Source organism: Hyperoodon ampullatus (assembly GCF_949752795.1).
Source record: "Hyperoodon ampullatus genome assembly, chromosome: 1".
NCBI classification, from domain to species: Eukaryota; Metazoa; Chordata; class Mammalia; order Artiodactyla; family Ziphiidae; genus Hyperoodon; species Hyperoodon ampullatus.
In genome coordinates, this window is record NC_136914.1 from 206616156 (window position 1) to 206638254 (window position 22099).

Genomic DNA, 22099 nt, shown 5'->3' on the forward strand with positions numbered 1-22099 from the left:
CCTCCCTCAAACTTCTTGATAACAGCTCTTCATCCTCTCCTTATTCTCATACAGTCTGAAATCTTTCCTTTCTACAAGAGAGATTTAGAAACCTAGCTGTCAGGAGTGATTAGGCCCTCAAGAGGAATTGCACAGAAACCGAGAAGCAAAGGAATAGCTAAAAACAAAACAAGGACTGCGTTCAATGTTTAGCTCCACTTAGGTACCAAGTTAATGAATTCCCTAATAGAACATGTGGGGGAAACAAATGAAATCCAGTCTCTAATGACATCCAGATATCTGGAAATGCTTACCTTGTGTTCCCATAAAAGCAAACAGGGAACTGAGTTTGAAAAACAAAAGAAGGCTAGTAAATTCCTGAAAGGAGACAGTTCTTTTTCCTTGGAGATGAACCAAATTATGCATTGCCTCTCCCACCAGCAACATACTCTGGTTCAAATATTTTTAAAAGAAGGCTGCTGAACATCTGCTAAGCAATTAATGGAATGCAGCAGTGTGCTGGAATGGTCCCTGGAAAGGCATTAGCAATCCTGCTTATGAGACATGAAATGTTGCAAGCAGTGGTCCTTTTACCTTTTTTAAATTGTAGTTTATTTTTATTTTCTGCAGGGGGGATGAGAGGAAGGGAAAGGAAGTTGAGGTGGAAGTTCTGCATCACATTCTCTTCCTCACTGTGTCTTTTTTCCCCCAGGTATCTTTCTCCTTCTCTTCTAGCCATCCCAATATGAATGTGCTAATTTCAACTTAATCAAAGAAATTGCAGCAATTGTCTCGATCCAACTGATCCCCTACCCAACGTGCCAAGTTTTCTATGAGTGAAAGGAGAATTCCCTCATAGTCTACCACCCTGTCCTAATAGTTAAAAAAAAAAAAAAAATTGGGCAGTTAGAGCTAACTTAGGAACAATTGCCAATGGGAAACTGATACCTCCTATATTTACTTCCTCATCACAGTCATTGAAGAGTGCCAGCCTTAACACAAGCCTTGCCTTTTGCATATGAAAGTCTGGCTGAGAGTGACTTTGTACCCTTAGATTCTGCCAGTCCTAACACTATTATGACAAATATGGCTAAAATCAATACAGAGAAAGTTTCCAAGACTCAGTTATCGTGTCAGTCCTTGCATTCTCTTCCTTTACTCTTTAAACTGGAGTTGATTATCCACATATAAGTCTACATTTACTCCAGTCACCTAGCCAGTCATCCTAGGAAGCTCAATAATGCCAGGTGATCAGGTTTCGAATTACAATGCCAAAAGATGTAGGATAGATACTATCAGATCTAACGGGGAAGAATCAGGGACAGCCCCAATGGTTGGAAGCCAAAGAATTTTCTCACTCTCTCCAAATTGGCCCAGTCTAAGTCTGGGCTTTTGCCTCAAACTGCAGTTTTATTTTGTTCCCTTGGTAACTCTGCATAGTACATATCTATGCTGCAGAGGTCTCTCCTTCAAATCTCAGTGTGCTCCCAGTAACACACTCCCTTTTGCCAGCCCTTCCTCCCAGGGATCTGCATACTGCTCCCCAAATTCCCAGCTGTGAAATGAAGTATGAACATTAATTGGGTACATTTTCCAGATCTTCCCAACTTTGCATTTGTCCTTGCCATCTGGAACTTACACTGGTGGGTTTCCTTTTTTGTGGTTATCAGGAATGGCCTTTCTTTCCCACATGGAACTATGGATTCATGGATGCCTTTGCTATACCAGTTTCCCTGGCCAAGCCCACTGGCCAAATCAGTTTCAGCTAATTAGCCACTTGTTTTATCCCTATTTTTCAGCTGGATCCCAGCTCTAAACCAGATGTCATCACAGGAAGGCATCCTTAAGTACCACTTAAAATAAGATTCAAATTCAGGAAGCTAATCTGAACCACTTTTGGCATGTGATATGACAATCAGTTAAATAAAAACCAGGCATATTAATTAACTGTTGGAAGAGAGAGAGGTATGGGGAAAAAAAGGTATGAAATGCAAGTTGCCTCCATAATTTGAGAGTGGGGTTAGTTCTCTGGCTATCTTGATCTATGATGCTCCCCTTTCTAACAAAGTCCCTGAGGAGTGTTTTCTAATAAATCAGGCTACACTACAGCAAAATATGCTGCCTGAAGATAGCATTCCTTTAGAAGCAGAGTATGCTGTAAAGGGATGAACTAGTTGGCCACATCCCTTCAAACCCAGAGTTCAGTATGGAGTATCAGGCATAGTTGTTTTTAACCTCTAAACTCAAAGGGAACAAGTCACTTTAGCTGTCGTAGGAGAAGATGGTGAAGTCCAGGATGCCATCTCACAGGCTGGACTGTGTAGTTAGATGAAATAATCAGTAAACTTATTTCAACCAATTTCAAGCAGTTACTTTCTGCTCATTTGACAACATCCGTCAGTGGCTTGGCCATCAGGATGACTACAAGGGATGTTTCTGGACTTTGTTTTCCAGTTCAGTGAGCTATGTGTAACTGCCACGTGTCACCACCATTCACTGAAGACCAAAGGCCAACCTTCTTGGTAAGAAATAGCCAGTCTCGGCTTCCCTGGTGGCGCAGTGGTTGAGAACCTGCCTGCTAATGCAGGGGACATGGGTTTGAGCCCTGGTCTGGGAGGATCCCACATGCCGCGGAGCAACTAGGCCCGTGAGCCACAATGACTGAGCCTGCGTGTCTGGAGCCTGTGCTCCGCAATAGGAGAGGCCGCGATAGTGAGAGGCCCGTGCACCACGATGAGGAGTGGCCCCCGCTTGCCACAACTGGGGAAAGCCCTCGCACAGAAACGAAGACCCAACACAGCAAAAAAAAAAGAAAAAGAAAAAGAAATAGCCAGTCCTGATCATCAAATGCTCTGAGATAAGTTTGCAGCCTTTTTTCAGGTCTCAGGCTTAAGGGCTGCCCTCATAGGTGCTTCATAGTTTGCTTTTCTCTTACACTTTCTTATTTTCTTCAGGGCCTTTTCATCATTCAGAAAGTGGCATTTGTTAATGCGCTTCCTGCCTGGCTTTCCCTGGTGATGGAAGCTTCATGAAGGCAGAGACTTTATCCCATGCTGAGAACACTTCTTGTGAGTAGCTCAGAGTAGCCAGGAACTCAGTAAATGTCTGTTTGACAGATGAATTAGGAGGACAAGCTGCAGAAAAGCAAATGGGCCCTACTCAATCCTTTCTCGTAAGAGTCACCTTTCTCAAGTGACACTGAATCCATCCCACCTCTGCTCCTAGGTCTCCACGGCTTCCCCGAGCCCACCAAAGGAAGTACAAACGGCTCAGCCTGGCATATTTCCACCCTCCACCTCTGTATCCTATGCTCAGGACACTGACTTTCAAATATCTGTTTTTTTTTTTTAAAGCAGTGCCTTTTTTTTTTTTTTTTTTTAAGAAAAAACATTTTATGAAACCTTAATAAAGAAAAAAGATGAGTTGAAGGAGAAAAACCATATGATCATCTCAATAGATGCAGAGAAAGCTTTTGACAAAATTCAACACCCATTTATGATAAAAACCCTGCAGAAAGTAGGCATAGAGGGAACTTTCCTCAACATAATAAAGGCCATATATGACAAACCCACAGCCAACATTGTCCTCAATGGTGAAAAACTGAAACCATTTCCACTAAGATCAGGAACAAGACAAGGCTGCCCACTCTCACCACTCTTATTCAACCTAGTTTTGGAAGTTCTAGCCACAGCAATCAGAGAAGAAAAGGAAATAAAAGGAATCCAAATTGGAAAAGAAGAAGTAAAGCTGTCACTGTTTGCAGATGACATGATACTATACATAGAGAATCCTAAGGATGCTACCAGAAAACTACTAGAGCTAATCAATGAATTTGGTAAAGTAGCAGGATACAAAATTAATGCACAGAAATCTCTGGCATTCCTGTACACTAATGATGAAAAATCTGAAAAAGAAATCAAGAAAACACTCCCATTTACCGCTGCAACAAAAAGAATAAAATATCTAGGAATAAACCTACCTAAGGAGACAAAAGACCTGTATGCAGAAAATTATAAGACAGTGATGAAAGAAATTAAAGATGATACAAATAGATGGAGAGATATACCATGCTCCTGGATTGGAAGGATCAATATTGTGAAAATGACTCTACTACCCAAAGCAATCTACAGATTCAATGCAATCCCTATCAAACTACCACTGGCATTTTTCACAGAACTAGAACAAAAAATTTCAAAATTTGTTTGGAAAAACAAAAGACCCCGAATAGCCAAAGCAATCTTGAGAACGAAAAACGGAGCTGGAGGAATCAGGCTCCCTGACTTCAGACTATACTACAAAGCTACAGTAATCAAGACAGTGTGGTACTGGCATAAAAACAGAAAGATAGATCAATGGAACAGGATAGAAAGCCCAGAGATAAACCCATGCACATATGGTCAACTTATCTTTGATAAAGGAGGCAGGAATGTACAGTGGAGAAAGGACAGCCTCTTCAATAAGTGGTGCTGGGAAAACTGGACAGGGACATGTAAAAGTATGAGATTAGATCATTCCCTAACACCATACACAAAAATAAGCTCAAAATGGATTAAAGACCTAAATGTAAGGCCAGAAACTATCAAACTCTTAGAGGAAAACATAGGCAGAACACTCTATGACATAAATCACAGCAAGATCCTTTTGGACCCACCTCCTAGAGACATGGAAATAAAAACAAAGATAAACAAATGGGACCTAATGAAACTTCAAAGCTTTTGCACAGCAAAGGAAACCATAAACAAGACCAAAAGACAACCCTCAGAATGGGAGAAAATATTTGCAAATGAAGCAACTGACAAAGGATTAATCTCCAAAATTTATAAGCAGCTCAATAGCAAAAAAACAAACAACCCAATCCAAAAATGGGCAGAAGACTTAAATAGGCATTTCTCCAAAGAAGATATACAGACTGCCAACAAACACATGAAAGAATGCTCAACATCATTAATCATTAGAGAAATGCAGATCAAAACTACAATGAGATATCATCTCACACCAGTCAGAATGGCCATCATCAAGAAATCTAGAAACAATAAATTCTGGAGAGGGTGTGGAGAAAAGGGAACACTCTTGCACTGCTGGTGGGAATGTGAATTGGTACAGCTACTATGGAGAACAGTATGGAGGTTCCTTAAAAAACTAAAAATAGAACTACCATATGACCCAGCATTCCCACTACTAGGCATATACCCTGAGAAAACCATAATTGAAAAAGAGACATGTACCAAAATGTTCATTGCAGCTCTATTCACAATAGCCCGGAGCTGGAAACAACCTAAATGTCCATCATCGGATGAATGGATAAAGAAGATGTGGCACATATATACAATGGAATATTACTCAGCCATAAAAAGAAACGAAACTGAGCTATTTGTAATGAGGTGGATAGACCTAGAGTCTGTCATACAGAGTGAAGTAAGTCAGAAAGAGAAAGACAAATACCGTATGCTAACACATATATATGGAATTAAAAAAAAAATGTCATGAAGAACCTAGGGGTAAAACGGGAATAAAGACACAGACCTACTTGAGAATGGACTTGAGGATATGGGGAGGGGGAAGTGTAAGCTGTGACAAAGCGAAAGAGAGGCATGGACATGTATACACTACCAAACGTGAGGTAGATAGATAGTGGGAAGCAGCCACAGAGCACAGGGAGATCAGCTCGGTGCTTTGTGACCGCCTGGATGGGTGGGATGGGGAGGGTGGGAGGGAGGGAGATGCATGAGGGAAGGGATGTGGGAACGGATGTATATGTATGACTGATTCACTTTGTTATAAAGCAGAAACTAATAAAAAAAGAAAATTAAAAAAAAAAAAAAAAGATAAAAGATGGAATCCAAGCAGAAAAGAGGCCGGTGGCCAACCTGTTTGGCCATCCTCTAGACCTAGGCATACCTCCAGGAAACCAGAGAATGGACTTGGAAACACCTGATCTTTGTTCCCACTTATTCAGCATCCCAAAGCCCTCAAGGCTTTCGTGTTCCTTCCTTGGTGCTTCAGTACTTGGAATAATCTCTTGAGTTCAGTCCTTTCCATCTTTCAAGGTCCTTCCCAAAGACTACCTCCTCCATGAAGCTTCCCTGGGTCATTTTGACTGGGTACAATTTATCCCTGCTTTAAATTTCTTATAAAACTCTGATTGTTAAGAATAAAAAGAATAACAAGAAAAATAATACCTTACTATGCACCAGGCACTTCTCTAAGTGCATTACCTCAATTGACTTAATCCTCACGCAATCCCATTGTCATAGATGCGACAGAGAATTTAGTTAAGTCTCCTCTCAAAGTCCATATAGTAAGCAAGTGATGGAGCAAGATTGAAACCAATAGTCTGGCTGCACAATTGCAAAGTCCAAGTGCTTAGAAACGTTCTATTGTCTCTCTATAAAGGCATTTATGCATTTTACTTGTTCAGAGATCCCAGCATTGCCCACTTCCCCCACCCCACAGTACTGCCACCACTGCTACCACCAAACTTTGAAACACCACAACCAGATTATATGTTTTTTGAGGGCAAAGACCATCTCCTACTGGCCTTTATGCAGCGTCAATACAGTACTCTGCAAAAATAAGTACTCAATAAATAGTGTTAATTTATTATTAATATAAAACAATAACATCTATTTCTATATACTTGGGATAACCTGAATTATTACTGAGACTTCTATATAGCCTTAGGAAGAAGGTTTTCCCCATCATCTTTTACAGGTGAAGAGACAGAAGTTCAATGATATTAATTAATTTGTAAGATCCTGACCAACGTGGGGTTCAGCCTCTTGCTATGACCCTGGACAGCTCCTAAGTCCCAGCTATTTCTATTGTACGATTTTTTTTTTAATAATTTTTTTTCTTTTAATTTATTTATTTATTTTTGGCTGTGTTGGGTCTTTGTTTCTGTGCAAGGGCTTTCTCTAGTTGTGGCAAGCAGGGGCCACTCTTCATCGTGGTGCGCGGGCCTCTCACTGTCGTGGCCTCTCTTGTTGCGGAGCACAGGCTCCAGACGCGCAGGCTCAGTAGTTGTGGCTCACGGGCCCAGTTGCTCCGCGGCATGTGGGATCCTCCCAGACCAGGGCTCAAACCCGTGTCCCCTGCATTAGCAGGCAGATTCTCAACCACTGCACCACCAGGGAAGCCCTATTGTACGATTTTATCCCAAGACTGAAAGCAAGAAAATTCTTTGTAACATGAATGATTTAAAAATAAAGTTTTGCAGAAAGACCAGAAAAAAGTTATTTGTAAGGTTAACTTTATTTTCAAGATTTCTGTAAGATGACATATGCTATCATTTGAGGGGTCTTTTAGTGATTCACTGATGGTGTTTGCCAGGGACTAAGTGGGAAAATCACCTTATTCTGTTGCCTTATGGGTCCCCATTAAGGCAAAAAGGCCCGGCAAGGGAACCTCCAAAGACTGATGCCCTATTTCTGATTAGCAGTGGCACCATTTAGTCTTGTTTTGCTGAAACAACAAATTGGGATCCCCCTCTGCTAGAGCCACTAGCCAGAACCCAGGGATAGGAACACTGACCTGCTGTTAAGTGAGCCGCGTGGACAAGCACTTGGACTCCAGGCTTCAGCTCAAAGTGCACAGAGTTCAGGTTGAGCTTGTGAATCAGTAGTTCTGATACCTGAAAGAAGTGTCAGAGTGAGTGCCACCAAAACTGTGCCACCAACTATATACAAATATGCTGAGCAATATTCACTGCACTGACCAAGGCATCCCAATATTATATCTGTGAATGATATGAATGAGTTTTATATGATTTTGAGTTTTTAGTCCACAATATGCTGATAGAATTATTTTCTAAGCATGACTTGACTTTACATCTGGATTGTTACAAAATAGGACAAACTATTAGTAAATCAGATCATTTCTACTCTTATAAAATTATCCTGTTACCAGCTTGGAGAAATCACCCCTGGTTTTCTGAGAGGGTATTTGTTATACACAAGGATTTAAAAGAAGTAAATATATACAATTTACAAATTCTGGTGAGATTCATATCCATTTATTTTACTCCTTGATAGTGGACTCTACCTTATTCCTTTCTTTGCTTCCCTTCTCTTCTCCAAAACATACCCTGTGGCTTTCCCAAAATGGATATTTCATGGATATTTATTGATGATAAATATTGTTCTGCTAAAATAGTAAATTATACATTTGCAACAAAGTGTAAATCACAACTTAATGCATTGGCTGACTCTTGTTTCGTGCTTATGAACCTAAAACCACTCCTTAGGCTGACACATGTGTACTGGGTAGACGGATGGAATTCTGGGCCATGAAATAACCCCAACAAGGGACAAAGGACCTTGTTTTGGGTAGTAACAGCATAAGGTAAGGTTTTCTAGACAAGGTAAAACGCTGTTCACGTGTTTAAAGTAGAAAACCAGCTCAATTTGCTCTGTTTCATTCACCCTTTCGAGTAATTTGTGGAAAACTATCAGACAAAACCACACTCCTATTATCTGGTCTCCTTGCCTCATTTTTAACATTCTAATCACAGTGTCATATTTTATTCATATGCAATTTAGGTCTAGTTAGATGCTTTCTGAACATCGTTCTGCTAATTAAATTCTTAAATTATCTTTCCTTTTATATTTATAAAGTTTCACTTAGTCTACTGAGTTGTCAAAATGACAGCTTTGGTCCTTTAATCAATTAAGCAGGGCCTGATGGCTTTGTTTTCAAGCACAGACTCTCCTGCAGAGGTCCCTGTCCAGTAATGGAACTGAACTGCCCTGCAGATGAACTTCTTTGCTTAACAGGAACTTGGGATGACTGTCAGTGACCTGTGGTTGAGCACCTGGGATCCAGTTCAAGCTCAGCCTCTCAAATGTTTCCACTTGGCAAACCACACAGAAGAACAAGGTTGTGATAAAATTATGTTGAAAACAACTTTATTCTCTCTATATAAGCTACTCTTTCTCCTGGGTACTGAGAAGCTTCCAGAATGTTCCAGGTTTACAGAAAGAGTGGATTTCTAACACAGACTGTGTAGAATGGTTTTCCTTTGTGTCCTGTAAAGTGTTACAATGTACAAGTTCCTATTCTATCTTCTTCTTATCATTCAATTGGCAAGGCCTTTCTAAGAATCTGACAGTGGATTTTTTTTTTTTTTTTTTTTTTGCGGTACGCGGGCCTCTCACTGTTGTGGCCTCTCCCGTTGTAGAGCACAGCCTCCGGACGCGCAGGCCCAGTGGCCATGGCTCAAGGGCCCAGCCGCTCCGCAGCACGTGGGATCTTCCCAGACCGGGACACGAACCCGCGTACCCTGCATCAGCAGGCAGACTCTCAACCACTGCGCCACCAGGGAAGCCCAACAGTGGATTCTTTAGTAGAGATTAATCAGAAAGGTTTTGGCTATGAAATAAACATATACACACAGAAATGTGTGTATATATGTGTGAAATATATATAATTAAGTATGCATGAAATTCATATGCTTATATACATACGCATACATGTGTGCACATATATACATACTTATATTTGGAGAAAAAAATATTTTAACTCAAATATGAAAAAGTTATCAGAAGTAATTAAGGAACTATCCTGTTTTGCAGAGTCCATCATGTAGACAAAAGGGGACTATGTATTTGCATGAGAAAGGCTTCTTTCTTTCAACAAGCTGAAGTGATATTTCTTTCTTCTCCCTGAGAATGTTTCTTCAATACTTTGTGGGAAAGAACTTATGCACAGAAACAAAACTAAATAAAATTTACACTGCTTACAAGAATAATCTCAATTAGAACCATATATTTCTCTACTCAAATGAGTATGAAACTGTTGACAGATTTTGACATTACTTTAAATGTTTTCCACCCCATCTGCAGAAATGTTTATTCTGTATTGTTTTCATCAGTTCATGAATTGTTATATATGTTTGTACATATATTATCTATGCACTGAACACTTTGTATGGGCAAAGTTGCATATTTCTTACTATTTTTTTTCTAACACAGCGTATCTCAGGTGTTAGTGTTGGTATCTCCATTGAAAGGACATGGAGCTTAAAGGACATTGCTAAGTTTACCCAGTTAATATTTGAAGAATTGAGACGAGAATTCAGTTTTGTTTGACTCCTAATCTTAGGACATTTCCATGAAAAACATTTTCCTTGAGCCAGCTGACAAAGACACAAAAGATATTTGGAAGGAGGTCCAGCTGAGCAGATTTAGGAGATAAAAAATTGCAGCATTTCATTAATTATGCTTCTATCTCTCATCCAACTGTGAAGCACACAACTTAAAACACCAGTCCCATGTCAGCTGACCAACATGAGCTACAGGCAATTCCTAACCTTAGCCTCAGGATTGCCACACTCTGTTCACCAGTTAATATAGTTTATAATGTTTAGGACGGTCTTTGGCTATGAAAGGAGTAGAATAAACTGCAACTATAGAACAGTGTGGTGACAGTCTAAATGGAAAGAACGCAAGTTTGCATGATAAAGACTCAAGTGAAATAATGTGTAATTGCTGGGAGATCCGTCCTCCTAAAGCAAGTTGAATCTATTCATTTTTCTTTTTCTGTCCACAGTGTGTTGTCTTAGCAAATTTCATTTATCCTTTGTACTAGCATCCCTCTTCTGCTGCTCTCCATTTTCTGTTCTCCTTCAGCTAAATAATCATGACCAGGGCTTCCCTGGTGGCGCAGTGGTTGAGAGTCCTTCTGCCAATGCAGGGGACACGGGTTCATGCCCCGGTCCGGGAAGATCCCACATGCCGCGGAGCAGCTGGGCCCGTGAGCCATGGCCGCTGAACCTACGTGTCCGGAGCCTGTGCTCCGCAATGGGAGAGGCCACAGCAGTGAGAGGCCCGCGTATCTCAAAAATAATAATAATAATCATCATCATCATCATCATCATCATCATGACCAAAGAAACAACATATTATTCTTAGTATCTGCCTATTTGGTGGAATATGCCTATGATTCAAATGCAACCCACTCTTCGTTTAAACTACCACTTAAACAGACAGTGGGAACTCAATAAAAATACTTGGAAAGACACCATCAAAAGGGTGTAGTGGAAGGGAGCTGGTAGAGGGAAAATAGCAATTCTCCTCCTCATCTTCTTTACAAAGTATGAAGTTTAAGTGTGATAATCAGAATAGGTTAGGTCAGGCTGAGGTAATGATGTTAAAATTTTGGGGACTTGAAACAAAGGAAGTATATTTCTTGCTTACACTCCATATCCACTGCAGGTAGGCAATGATGCTGGGCTCATTATAGTCACACAGGGACAAGGGCTGGTAGATCAGCCCCCTCAAATGTACACAACACCATAGGAGGGAAAAAGCATTCTTAAGGTTCTGTAACTGGCATTTGAACACTTCAGCTTGGAAGTGACGCTTATCACTTCTGCTCCCACCTCACTGGGCAGAATTAGTCACATGGCTCTGTCTACAGAAGAGACTCATGGGTACGACCCTACTGGTACCCAGAAGTGGTGAGCTAGAGATGTTTAGTCAACAGAAGGGACGGTTACCATGCGAAGAACACATTCAACATCTAAACAATGTTTAATGAGACCAGTAGAGGAAAACAGACTCTCAGATCATTAGAATGGAGTGTCAAACATTGAAACATGAAGAAAGAGAAGTTTAAGGACAACACAGCAGTTGGTAATTTATGAAACATGAAACCCAAAGAAGTGGTACAAAGTGAAACTACAGATTCAAAATGGGCTTTGGCAGATTTATCCATGCCAAAGCTACATTGGGCCAAACAACTAATGCTTATCTCTGAAGTTGGGAGGAGGGATGCCAACCCTACTGAACATAAATAGCATTCTGGTGCCATGTTTAGAGGGAGACTTGCTTGGGATGACCTTGCAACTGACCCAGTCAGTCAATCCTGATCCTGTTAAGTTATGAAGGCCCCCTCAAAGAGTAGTTGAATGATATTACTTTTGGAATCAACAGAGAAAGATCTTTCTCAATTCATATAGTATGATTTCTGGAATAAAACTTGGAGTAAGCAATGGAGCCAAACATGAATTCTATTTAACAATTCTCTGTTTTGTTAGCACGACAGAATCAGCTTGATTAAAGCGCCTAAGAAGTTTTTCCTGGATGACATAATGAAGAAATAATTTGTCCATATTCACTCCTTTCCCTTGGATTCTCCAACACCAGCTCTAAGCTTCTCTTTTTCTCCTTTTGCCATATTCCTTTGGCACAACTCTTACCTGTTCTTTTAATTACAGTTTCCTGTTTTAGTGACCTTCCTTGTGAACTCCAAAATATTTCTTCAATTCCTCACTTTAAAAAATCTGAACAGGGCAGACTGAGTATATAGAAAATAGTCTGAGATGATTTATTACATTTCATAATGAATCTTTAATTTCTAAAAATGTTGCCAATAGACTGCTCCATTTCCAGAGGCACCTTTCCTTTCCCTGGATTTTGGATTCTGCATCTGTCAAATGTATATGGTAACATAAACAACCGAAGAGGAAATTCCTTGTTGGTGGTTGACATTTTGTCCTTAGTCTTTTTGTTCCTTTTAAATGCACTCATGCCCTTTAAGGATTCAGCAAGACAACACCACGTAGGCTCCCTATCTCCCCAGCACAGCATCACACCCAGAGCATGATGGTCCTTCCTCCTTCCAGGAGAGGCAGATACAGATCTGAGGACTCAGAGAGATGCCTGGGAGTACAGTGGTGGAGGGGGTATGGTTTGCTCCACACCTGAGCAGCTGGCTTCAGGGTAGCCCTATCCCTGATGAGGCCAGCTAAGGGCAAGTGAGACTTTTCTCACTCTCTGGAGATGTGAAGTAAAGAGTGGTGGAAGCCTCCCAGACAGAGGTCACTTGATTAACCCAGCCCATTGTTATCCGGATAACAAGGTCAAGTACTTCTCACTGTGAGGAATTTTCAATTTATTTCACAGACAAGATAGCTCCAACTAAGCCAGCATCTCTCCTCCCCTGGGAACATTATTAGAGGAAGCTGAGGAAGGAGAGCCCAGAGCCCTATGCTGGAGCCCTGCCCTCACAGTCTTCAGGGTCCATCTGGCCAGGGTCCCACTCATTCTCCTGCTGGGAGTTCTGTGCAGTATCTTTACAAGAAAGGGGCCAGAGTATTAAGAGGGGGGATAAAGACAGCTCTTCCCAAGTTCCATCTGGGATTCAGAGTGCAGCCTTTAAGGGAGTGGGGTCCTTTCTGTTGTTTGGTTTTATTTTGCATTCAGTCAAAATTTCTATGTGATTTATGACAGAGGAAGTCAGTTGCATTTGCCTGCCTCCCGTTCCTTCTCTTTCCCCCACATTTTTCTTTAAGGAACCGTATCCTTATTTATTCTTTGCCCATTTGGTTTAGGAAGGGCTCCCTAAACTCCTGATCCAGGGAGGGTATAAAACATTGAGTTGTCACTAACAGAGCTCTAGTCTTCTGATTACCAGGCTAGTTAAGACATGCCCACTTCAGCCAAGTTGAGTCAGTGAGAATTATCACCCTGGGCTCTTGGGGTTCACTCAGGGGAGAGGCAATGTCTTTTGAATGGGGCTGATAAGATGACTAAATAAAAGACTGGGGCTTCCTGTGGCCATTCTTGTCTTCCTATGTGTCGGCTTCATTCTCAGGCAGACTTCCCATGTGGTAGCAACGAAAAGAGATGGAGAAAGAGGGAGAGAGGAAGACAGGGGAGTAATCTGGTGACGCTTCCTCTCTGAGTTCATCCACACCTGAACTGTATCCTTGGACTTCCCAATTAAAGAAGCTCATGACTTCACCTTTTCTCCTTAAATTTGTTTGAATAGAATATATGTTCACTGCATCAGGAAAAAAAAAACCTGCAAAAACCCAAAGCAAAACATCTCTTGTTCATTTCCTGGTACAACAGCCTTGGTATCTTGGGGGGCCCGCAGAATTCAAGTGGTACCCAAAGACATATCTGCAGCATGGCAGAGCAAGGGGACTGCTAGGCTTGAGAGTTAGTTGCAGAAACAGAACCAGAAACTCATTTTCCTTGAAGAGTTGTGTCTCCTCAGGCAATTCACAGCTCCCTGTTGGGGCCTGAAGTTCTTCATTTTAGAGTGACTGAGTCAGAGAGAAAGATTAAAGGACCCCTCTTAGGACAAAACCTATAGGATTCCTGTGGGCAGCCCCTATTTTGCTGGTTCTTGACACAAGGCTTAATTTGTATGTTGATTTCATAACTGCGCTTATTAATCAGGGTAATGATACTCTCCATAAGACACTGATTTCTTATGTGCTTGGTTTGGCATTTGTTTGGTCACTGTATTTAGTTTGAGTCCTGGATAAGGCTGCTACACTGGCAATTCCCTTAACCAGACTTACGATCTCTCACTTGGTACTCTGTTTTCCCTTAATGACATCCATCCATGATAACTTAGATGAGTCATCCTCCCTCCAGTTTACTCATTCATGCATGTTCTTTCTGTTTCCTGTTGTCCTTGTTCTCTTGTGCAATTTCATTCATTAATCTTTTTCTCCTTATTGTCACCATCCTCTTTCTTCCAATACATGCCCTGGACGATACTAGTCTTTAATACTCTTACTTTTTTTTTTTTTTTTTTGCATTTCTCATATACTCTCCTCCTATCACAAAATGTCCATAAATGTAACCACCATCTATTTACCACTTACTGAGTATCTACTATAGGTCAAGGGCTTTGCTGTATCATTTCTTTAATGACCTCTCAAACGCCCTCTGAGATAGGTATTATAGATTATGTGATTTGGGCTGAATTACTTAACTTTTCTGAATATTTGTCCTCTATAGGATATACACAATGAATATAAGAGCTGAAGCTAGAAACCTGGTTTATGTTTCTCCAAACCTGTGGTCTTTCTAATAAAATGTCTGGACTCCCTACATGTGTACCAAATGTTAAGTCCCACAGCTTTCACACAGGCCAAGCCAGCTGCCTTTAGATCTCTAATTAAATGGCTCATCAATACCTATACCAGGCTGCCTCAGGGATGATTACTCAGGTCTCTGAGAGTGTCCCTGGAGAAGCCACTCAGACAAGACCGAATAAAGAGAAAGAAGAACTCTAGGGAAAATAGACAGTCAAAGCAAGATACACAAGTAAACCAAGTTTCAGAGAACACACCCCTCTTCTTCCCACATTTCCTCTCAAGGAAACATCTAGAAAATATATTTTAGAGAAAAAATGAAAAGTATGAGAAATAGGGATGCACAGATGATGTGGTACCTGGGAAATTAGCTGGCTTTAAATCTGGACTCTTCCATATTGAGAAGACTATATTCTGGATTTCATTGACAATCCATAAGATTTCCAGAGGAGGAATAATTATAAGTGTCCCTACCTACATGCCTCGGATAGCGATCTACCTCCCCTCTAGGTCTCATGAGCAGTGTGGTGATAAGAAATAATCCATTCTTTCTCCCACTGAATTGCAGGTGCAGAGAATAATTTGTCAAATACAGTGGGAAGTCTAGAGCTAGGGCTGAGCAAAGTCAGATGTAGGTCTGATGGGTTCCCTGCTGCCCGACCTCTAACTACAGTTCACTAGGAGATGAGGTTCAGTGGGGGCTTTCCTTGACAGCCCAGTTATTCAATTACTTGCACATGGAAAACAACAGAGAGGTGAGCCTTTTGCCAAGTGAAAAAGTGGCAGTTAAAAGGCGGGTGTGCTCGCAGGTAGGCCAGCCTATAATTTGGTGTTGTTAATAAGGCTATTATAGGAGGTTCTCAAACCATCTTGGAGACTAGAGATCATGGGACTAGATTATAGATTTATTCTAAGTAAACTGAAAAGCTCCAAGTACTGGAAGGGAAAAAGCCAATATTTACTTAGTGTCTGAGAGGAATCCTATTTTTAATCTATCTGCCAGAAAGAATTGAGAAACCAAAATCATGTAGTTTTTAACAGGGGAACCAGACCAAGACTGATCTTTTTTTTTTTTTTTTTTTGCGGTATGTGGGCCTCTCACTGTTGTGGCCTCTCCCGTTGTGGAGCACAGGCTCCGGACGTGCAGACTCAGAGGCCATGGCTCACGGGCCCAGCTGCTCCGCGGCATGTGGGATCTTCCCGGACCGGGGCACGAACCCGTGTCCCCTGCATCGGCAGGTGGACTCTCAACCACTGCACCACCAGGGAAGCCCAAGACTGATCATTTTAACTGAATGGGTGAAGAATAAGAACAATGATAACATCATCATAGTAATAATCTTCACTATAGAGATTGGATAATCTTTTGAAGTTAAAAGGAAGGAAGGGAGGAAAAAAGACCTAAGGGAGCAGAAGAGAGAGAAACAGACACAGACACACACAGACACAGACACACACACACACAGACACCCTAATACTTCAGAGGTGGTGGAGATGAGGAGAGAGTAGACCCCATGTAGCCAGGAGAGGTGCTTGGAGCCAATATCACTCATTTATTATAAGCTCAAATCAGGTCATCTGAGTATGGTGCTGATTCATGATTTGTATGAAAGTTGTACCTTTTTAAAAAGATACATCATTTGATTCTCATGGTACTCCTATGATGTAAGTGTGTGAGGTAAGATATAAATGGATTTGACTTCTATGTCTTGTGTAGCCTCTTGCTTCCCCCCCCCACCTAATATCTTGGACAGTTTGTCACATCAGTACTCAAAGATTTATCTCATTCATCGTAAACACTGTAGAGTATCCCACAGCGTGGGATATACTCTGAGTGATTTAGCCACTGCTGACAATACACACTCTTGCACATATTTTTTGGTGAAGCTGTAGTTAAATCACCAGATTATGTTTCTCAACAGAGGACAGGAAAGTGGAAGACTCCACAAACAGCTGGCACCCTTGCTCCCAAGTGGAGATCCCCCAGAGCTGCTGTCGTGGTCAGACACTAGCAGGGTTGTGGCTCAGACTGCTGGGAGAAGCTGAAATGTCACCTGAGGACTCACCTGCTCCAGGTCCTCGGCTGACCTTTTGTTTTCTCCCGTGGGATCCTGATAGGGCAAGACAAAGAGCTCGGCAGCAGTGGGTAAGCCAGGGAGCACCGCCACCAAGATGTGCTGGCCTGGAACCCCGGTGGCCTGAGGGAGAGACACAGAGGCGCATGTGAGTCCTGCAGGAAAGCTGATGAGAAGGGACCATGTGTTCAGAAGAGAGCTGGGTGGGGGGTGGTGAAGAAGACACAAAGGTGTGGAGGTGGGGTGGGAAAGTAGGGTCCTGGGTGCACCAGTTGGGGAGGGATGTGAGAGACACCACTGGGTACAAGTCAGACTCTGAGGTCTGATCCCAGCTCCATCCCCTTGAGACCTGAAACACTTTGCATCTCCTCAAATTAAAAAGTGGGAATAATAGCAGTACCTGCCTTGTATAAGTGAGTGGACCTTGCCAGTGAGAAGGCCGTCACTTACTGAGCTTTATCTTCTACCCCTCATGCCTTAACACTTTCTAACCTAGCTTCCTTCTTCCTTGAAGCATTAGAGTTATTCTCCAGACTGACCAGGCATACCTCCATCACCTAACCTAACCCCAGACCACAGCCCCCAGGCATCTTCTGAGTTCTCCACAGCGTCAGACCCTGATGACCAGCCGGTTCCAGGAAGCCCTCTCAGCCCTTCACTCTGCTGCATGGAATCTTCTATTAAAATCATAGATATCACTCACTCAAGAACTTCCTCTTTCCTGAGCCCACTCTCTAGATGGTTCTAGAATCCAAGGCTACAATCCTGGCTTCTCTCTCCAGCGGCCAAGTCAGAACGTCATTTGGTTGTTTTATGAGAACTTCTCATATTCACCCCGGAAATCTTCATTCTGCACGTGGATGACCGGAGCCACTCCTTTCCCAGATACCCTAGCTGGGAGCCTTATCTCATCTCCAGCACCACACTCTCCTTTCCATGTTCTATCTAATCAGTCTATGAGATCTTGACAAGTCACCCTCCACATGAATGATCCTATTGGTTCCTTCCTGTTTAAATGCCCCCCCGCCCCGTTAATATCTCAATTCAGCCTTTACACTTTCTCCCTTCAAGTTTTACAGCAGCCTTCCCATCTCCAGGAGACAGGCTACTACTTCCAGATTTATCTTACTACAGTCCAAAGCAGATTGTGTTTCCATGTCCAAATTCATGCACAAATTCCCACTGCCAACTGGGTTAAAGATATATTCAAAGCCTTCTGCAATATGGTCCCACCTTTCTTTCCTAAACTAATTACCCACAACTCATAATGTCATCTTACGCTTAGCCAAATAGACTCATGTACAATTTCTCAGTATTCCAGCCTTTTCCTGCAAATGTTTTTGTGCATGCCATCTCCCCCAGAATGTCTTTTCTATACATTTGCTGCTAGAACATTACTTATCCTTCATGAGCCCTCGTAAAGTTCACTTATTTCAGAGTATTTTTCATGATTTCCCAATTAGATGATTGTTGGCTTCTGAAGTCTACATTTATATTTTTTTCGAAGTAGCAGGAAATTCCATTTATTGGGTCCTTACTATGTGTCTGGCATTGTGCTAAGCAACTTCTTAATCCAATGTAATGTGACACCCCCTAGTGACTCTTTGGAGCAAGTGTTATTACGCCTCTCTGTACAGGTGAAGACACATCACGGGCTGGGAGTGTTCAGGAAGCTGGCTCTGAGTTTAGAGCGTAGGGTGTTTATTAGGGCACATTCTTGGAATCAACATCTATAGGAGCGAAGGCCAGGAAGCAGGAATGGGCGGAGGGAGAAGCTGAGCTGTGGTAAAGGCCAACAACAGCCTCAGAAGATCCTGTAAGGAGTGAGAATGGCCCTTCAGATTTGTCTAAGGTTGAGCTGAGTGGCCAGGCCTTTATACAACCACGTCATTGGACATGAGCCACTCCGAAAGGGACATGACATGGGGAAGGCCGCTGAAGCCTCTGCCCACAGCACTCCCAGCAGCTAAGGTAACAGTCTTTCCCTGAATGGGGATCTGGGAGGGGCATCCCTATTTCTGCTACAGGACAGACAGCAGATGGAAGAAAGTTCAACATTGGCTCGGGGTCATCTAGGTAGTGAGTGGTGACACTTAGTTTGGAAGCTTGGTCGGACCATAATGCCTCTGTCCTGAACCAGCGCTCTCCTGCCTTCCTTCTCCTGACACTTATCACAAAGCAGCTCCTATCCCAGCTGATATCATACTGTTTTACGGCCATCCTACATTTTTTTTTTTTTTTTTTTTTTTTTTGCGGTACATGGGCCTCTCACTGTTGTGGCCTCTCCGTTGTGGAGCACGAGCTCCGGACGTGCAGGCTCAGCGGCCGTGGCTCACGGGCCCAGCTGCTCCGTGGCATGTGGGATCTTCCCGGACCGGGGCACGAACCCGTGCCCCCTGCATCAGCAGGCGGACTCTCAACCACTGTGCCACCAGGGAAGCCCCGTCCTAGATTTTAAACTCAAAGCTTATGTCTAAACCATCCTCGTCATCAACAAAACTGTTTACTGAATGACATTCAATTAAAGATTCCATTGCAAAATGTCAATAGAAAAATCCCAATTGATGAGGAAAAGGCAGCTGATTTTATATCAAATTCTGTTACAGAATGAATAGGAAGAAAACTATAAATAAGTTGACTGCCGGCTGTACCTCTTATAGAGCTTATTAGGGGACACTTGGCAACAGGGTACTTCAGAACTTAAAGAAGTGGCCAAGTGTAATTACTGATCTCAAAGACAGGGTGGGGCGCTAGGAACCAGGGCTGGCTCAGCTGCCTCTTAGGATTGGGTAACCAAGGAGTCTTTAAAGCTCCCTCCACCCCATCACCCCTTATCCTGAGGGATGTTGAGCCAACCTGTTTGTTCTCCATTTAGCTGATTATGCTATGCAGTGGCCTAGAAATATTAATGAGCAGTCATTTCTAGCCTACTGGACAGCTGGTGGAAAGGTGGAGGCTCTGGGCACCTAATCCCTAGACAATTAATGGGAAGAGAAATCAGCCTGGAAAATGTCACTGCTGAGCTAATGCCTGGTTGATAAATCACCTGGGGGTGTTGGATAGCTGCCTTGGAGATCTACAGGGACATGGATCTCTAGAACGCCATAGACTGAAGGAGGTGAGCTGTGGGTTCATTGAAGGGTATAAGTCATCTCTCTTGGACAGCAGAGGAGAGAAACCAGTTGTCACACCAGGGACAAACAGCTCCAAAGGCAAAAGGGCCTGTTCCAGTTGGGCCTGCAGTTTGGTAGCTGCACCCCCTGGTGGCCATAATGTTTAGCCACCGATAACCTCATGGATGCTGAGTCATTAAGAAAGATGAAGGTGAGATGGCATTTACCCAGAGACACAGAAGATAACTCTTCTCCACCCCACTATTCCATTTATTCCTGTCTCTCTATGTAACAAGGCAAAGGATAGCAGCAGAGTGGAGTGGTAATCAAGATTCAAACCTTGATGGTCTGACTCCAGAGCCTGATTTTAAACTGTACAGCACTGGGCAAGTTATCTGCCTCTAAATTCAGTTTTCTCACTTGTAAAGTAGGAATAATTATTCTATCTACATCACAAGCTAGGGGTTTTGTGATTAAACATGTTTAAAAATGCAAAACACTGAGAAGAGTTTCTGAAATATTGTAAGTGCTAAATAAATATCAACAAAGATAATGGTATGAATACGGGGAAGGCCAGCTCTTTGCCAAAAGGCTGGATGCGAGATCTGTTTTCTGAGCAGGGGTTACCTGAATGCCTTTGGCTCTCCTTATCCCTTTGGGTCATGAGACACCATGTGTTGGGTGCAGGAAAGAATGTATAACTAATCCTAAATTGACTTTTCTTTCGTGCTAAGAATAGACTTTAGGCAAAAGTCATCTCTGATTTTCTGGGTTTGTGCAATAAATCCAAGCAGCTCCATGAGCAGATATCCCATTCCTCTGACTGTTCATGGAAGTGGAGTATGCAGGGGGGAATGTGCCTAGAAGAGGGTGTCTTGTCAAACTGTAGGTGACCTTTGCTCAGAGAGGGATGAACGACACCACCTCGTTACTCTCCCAGGAACTGGATGGGGCTGTGCTTCACATGTGAAAACCCAGACATGGGATTCAGATCCTTCACTTCAGTTTTGTAGCTCTGTCACTTATTAGCTGTGAGGCTTTAGACAAGTTATTTAACTTCTCTGGACCTCAACTGCCTAATCTGCAAATGAAGACAATAATACTTTCTCTTCTTTTAAGCATCTTTTAGGTCCCCCCCCACACCTTTTTTTTTTTTTTTGGCCATGCTGCATGGCTTGCAGGATCTCAGTTCCCCGACCAGGGAATGAACCTGGGCCATGTAAGTGAAAGTGCTGAATCCTAACCATTAGACCACCAGGGAACTCCCAATAATACTTTCCTCTTGGGGCTGTCGTGGGAGAGAAATGCCATTAAAAGAATTGGGACATAGTAAGATGACTACCCTCCTGTGCTGAGTGCTCACTGTGCTGTTGTGCTGGCCATTCAGCTGGAACCCAGGCTGCTCTTACCAATTGTATTTATTGTATTTATGCTGTGCCAGTATGATGCACAGGAGCTGATTTTTACATGTACCAATGGCTAATCATGAACTCTGCCACGTGACTGTCACATATTTCCAGGGTCGTCTTCTCTAAGCAGAACAAGCGTTTCACAAGGGGTAAGGACCCCCTGATTACTCAGTTTCATTTCCCACCATAGCACCTGTGATGTGTCTGCACACAGGAGGCTCAGCTTTGCAGGTATCAGACAGATGATACCCACTTCCCCTGGCCTCCGGCTCTTTCCTGCCATTTCTTTGAGCAAGGGTCCCCTTCTCCATGAAGCTCGGTAAAGACAGAGAGGAAAAGGGTCTGAGCCAGAGGAGTTGTTTGCACTCACCTCCACCAGGGACTTTTTGATGACTCGGCTGATGTCTCTCCTCCACTCAGGGATGTCCGGATTGTAGTCGTCCAGGTTTGGGGAAAAGGACAGGCGAAGAGATCGGAATTCCTCTGGAAATACAATAGTAGGGGGATTACTATAAGTCAGATAGGTCTCTCAAGAAGTCTGCTGTATTTTATATTTTATGCAGAGCCCTAATGGAGGGTCCTTTTCCTTCATACTCACCAGAGAGACCTTACTACAATGCAAGTTCAATATCCCATCCCTCTTACCTCTCAGTTCCTTTTCCAGACCAAAGCCCTGGTCTGTGGCCCATG

At 42.6% G+C, this 22099-nt stretch overlaps 1 protein-coding gene across 4 annotated transcripts in view; it reads right to left on the reverse strand.

Annotated features, from left to right (window-relative positions):
• SORCS1 (sortilin related VPS10 domain containing receptor 1) overlaps positions 1–22099 on the reverse strand; it is a gene marked incomplete at both ends in the record, with an annotated part of 574332 nt that overhangs the window by 16685 nt on the left and 535548 nt on the right. For all 4 annotated transcript variants that reach the window (XM_079705434.1, XM_079705435.1, XM_079705437.1 and 1 more), the window contains 3 exons: positions 7510–7609; positions 16879–17010; positions 21780–21892. In XM_079705434.1, coding sequence (XP_079561560.1) covers positions 7510–7609; positions 16879–17010; positions 21780–21892 — 345 coding nt within the window. The remainder of the gene's footprint in view (positions 1–7509; positions 7610–16878; positions 17011–21779; positions 21893–22099) is intronic.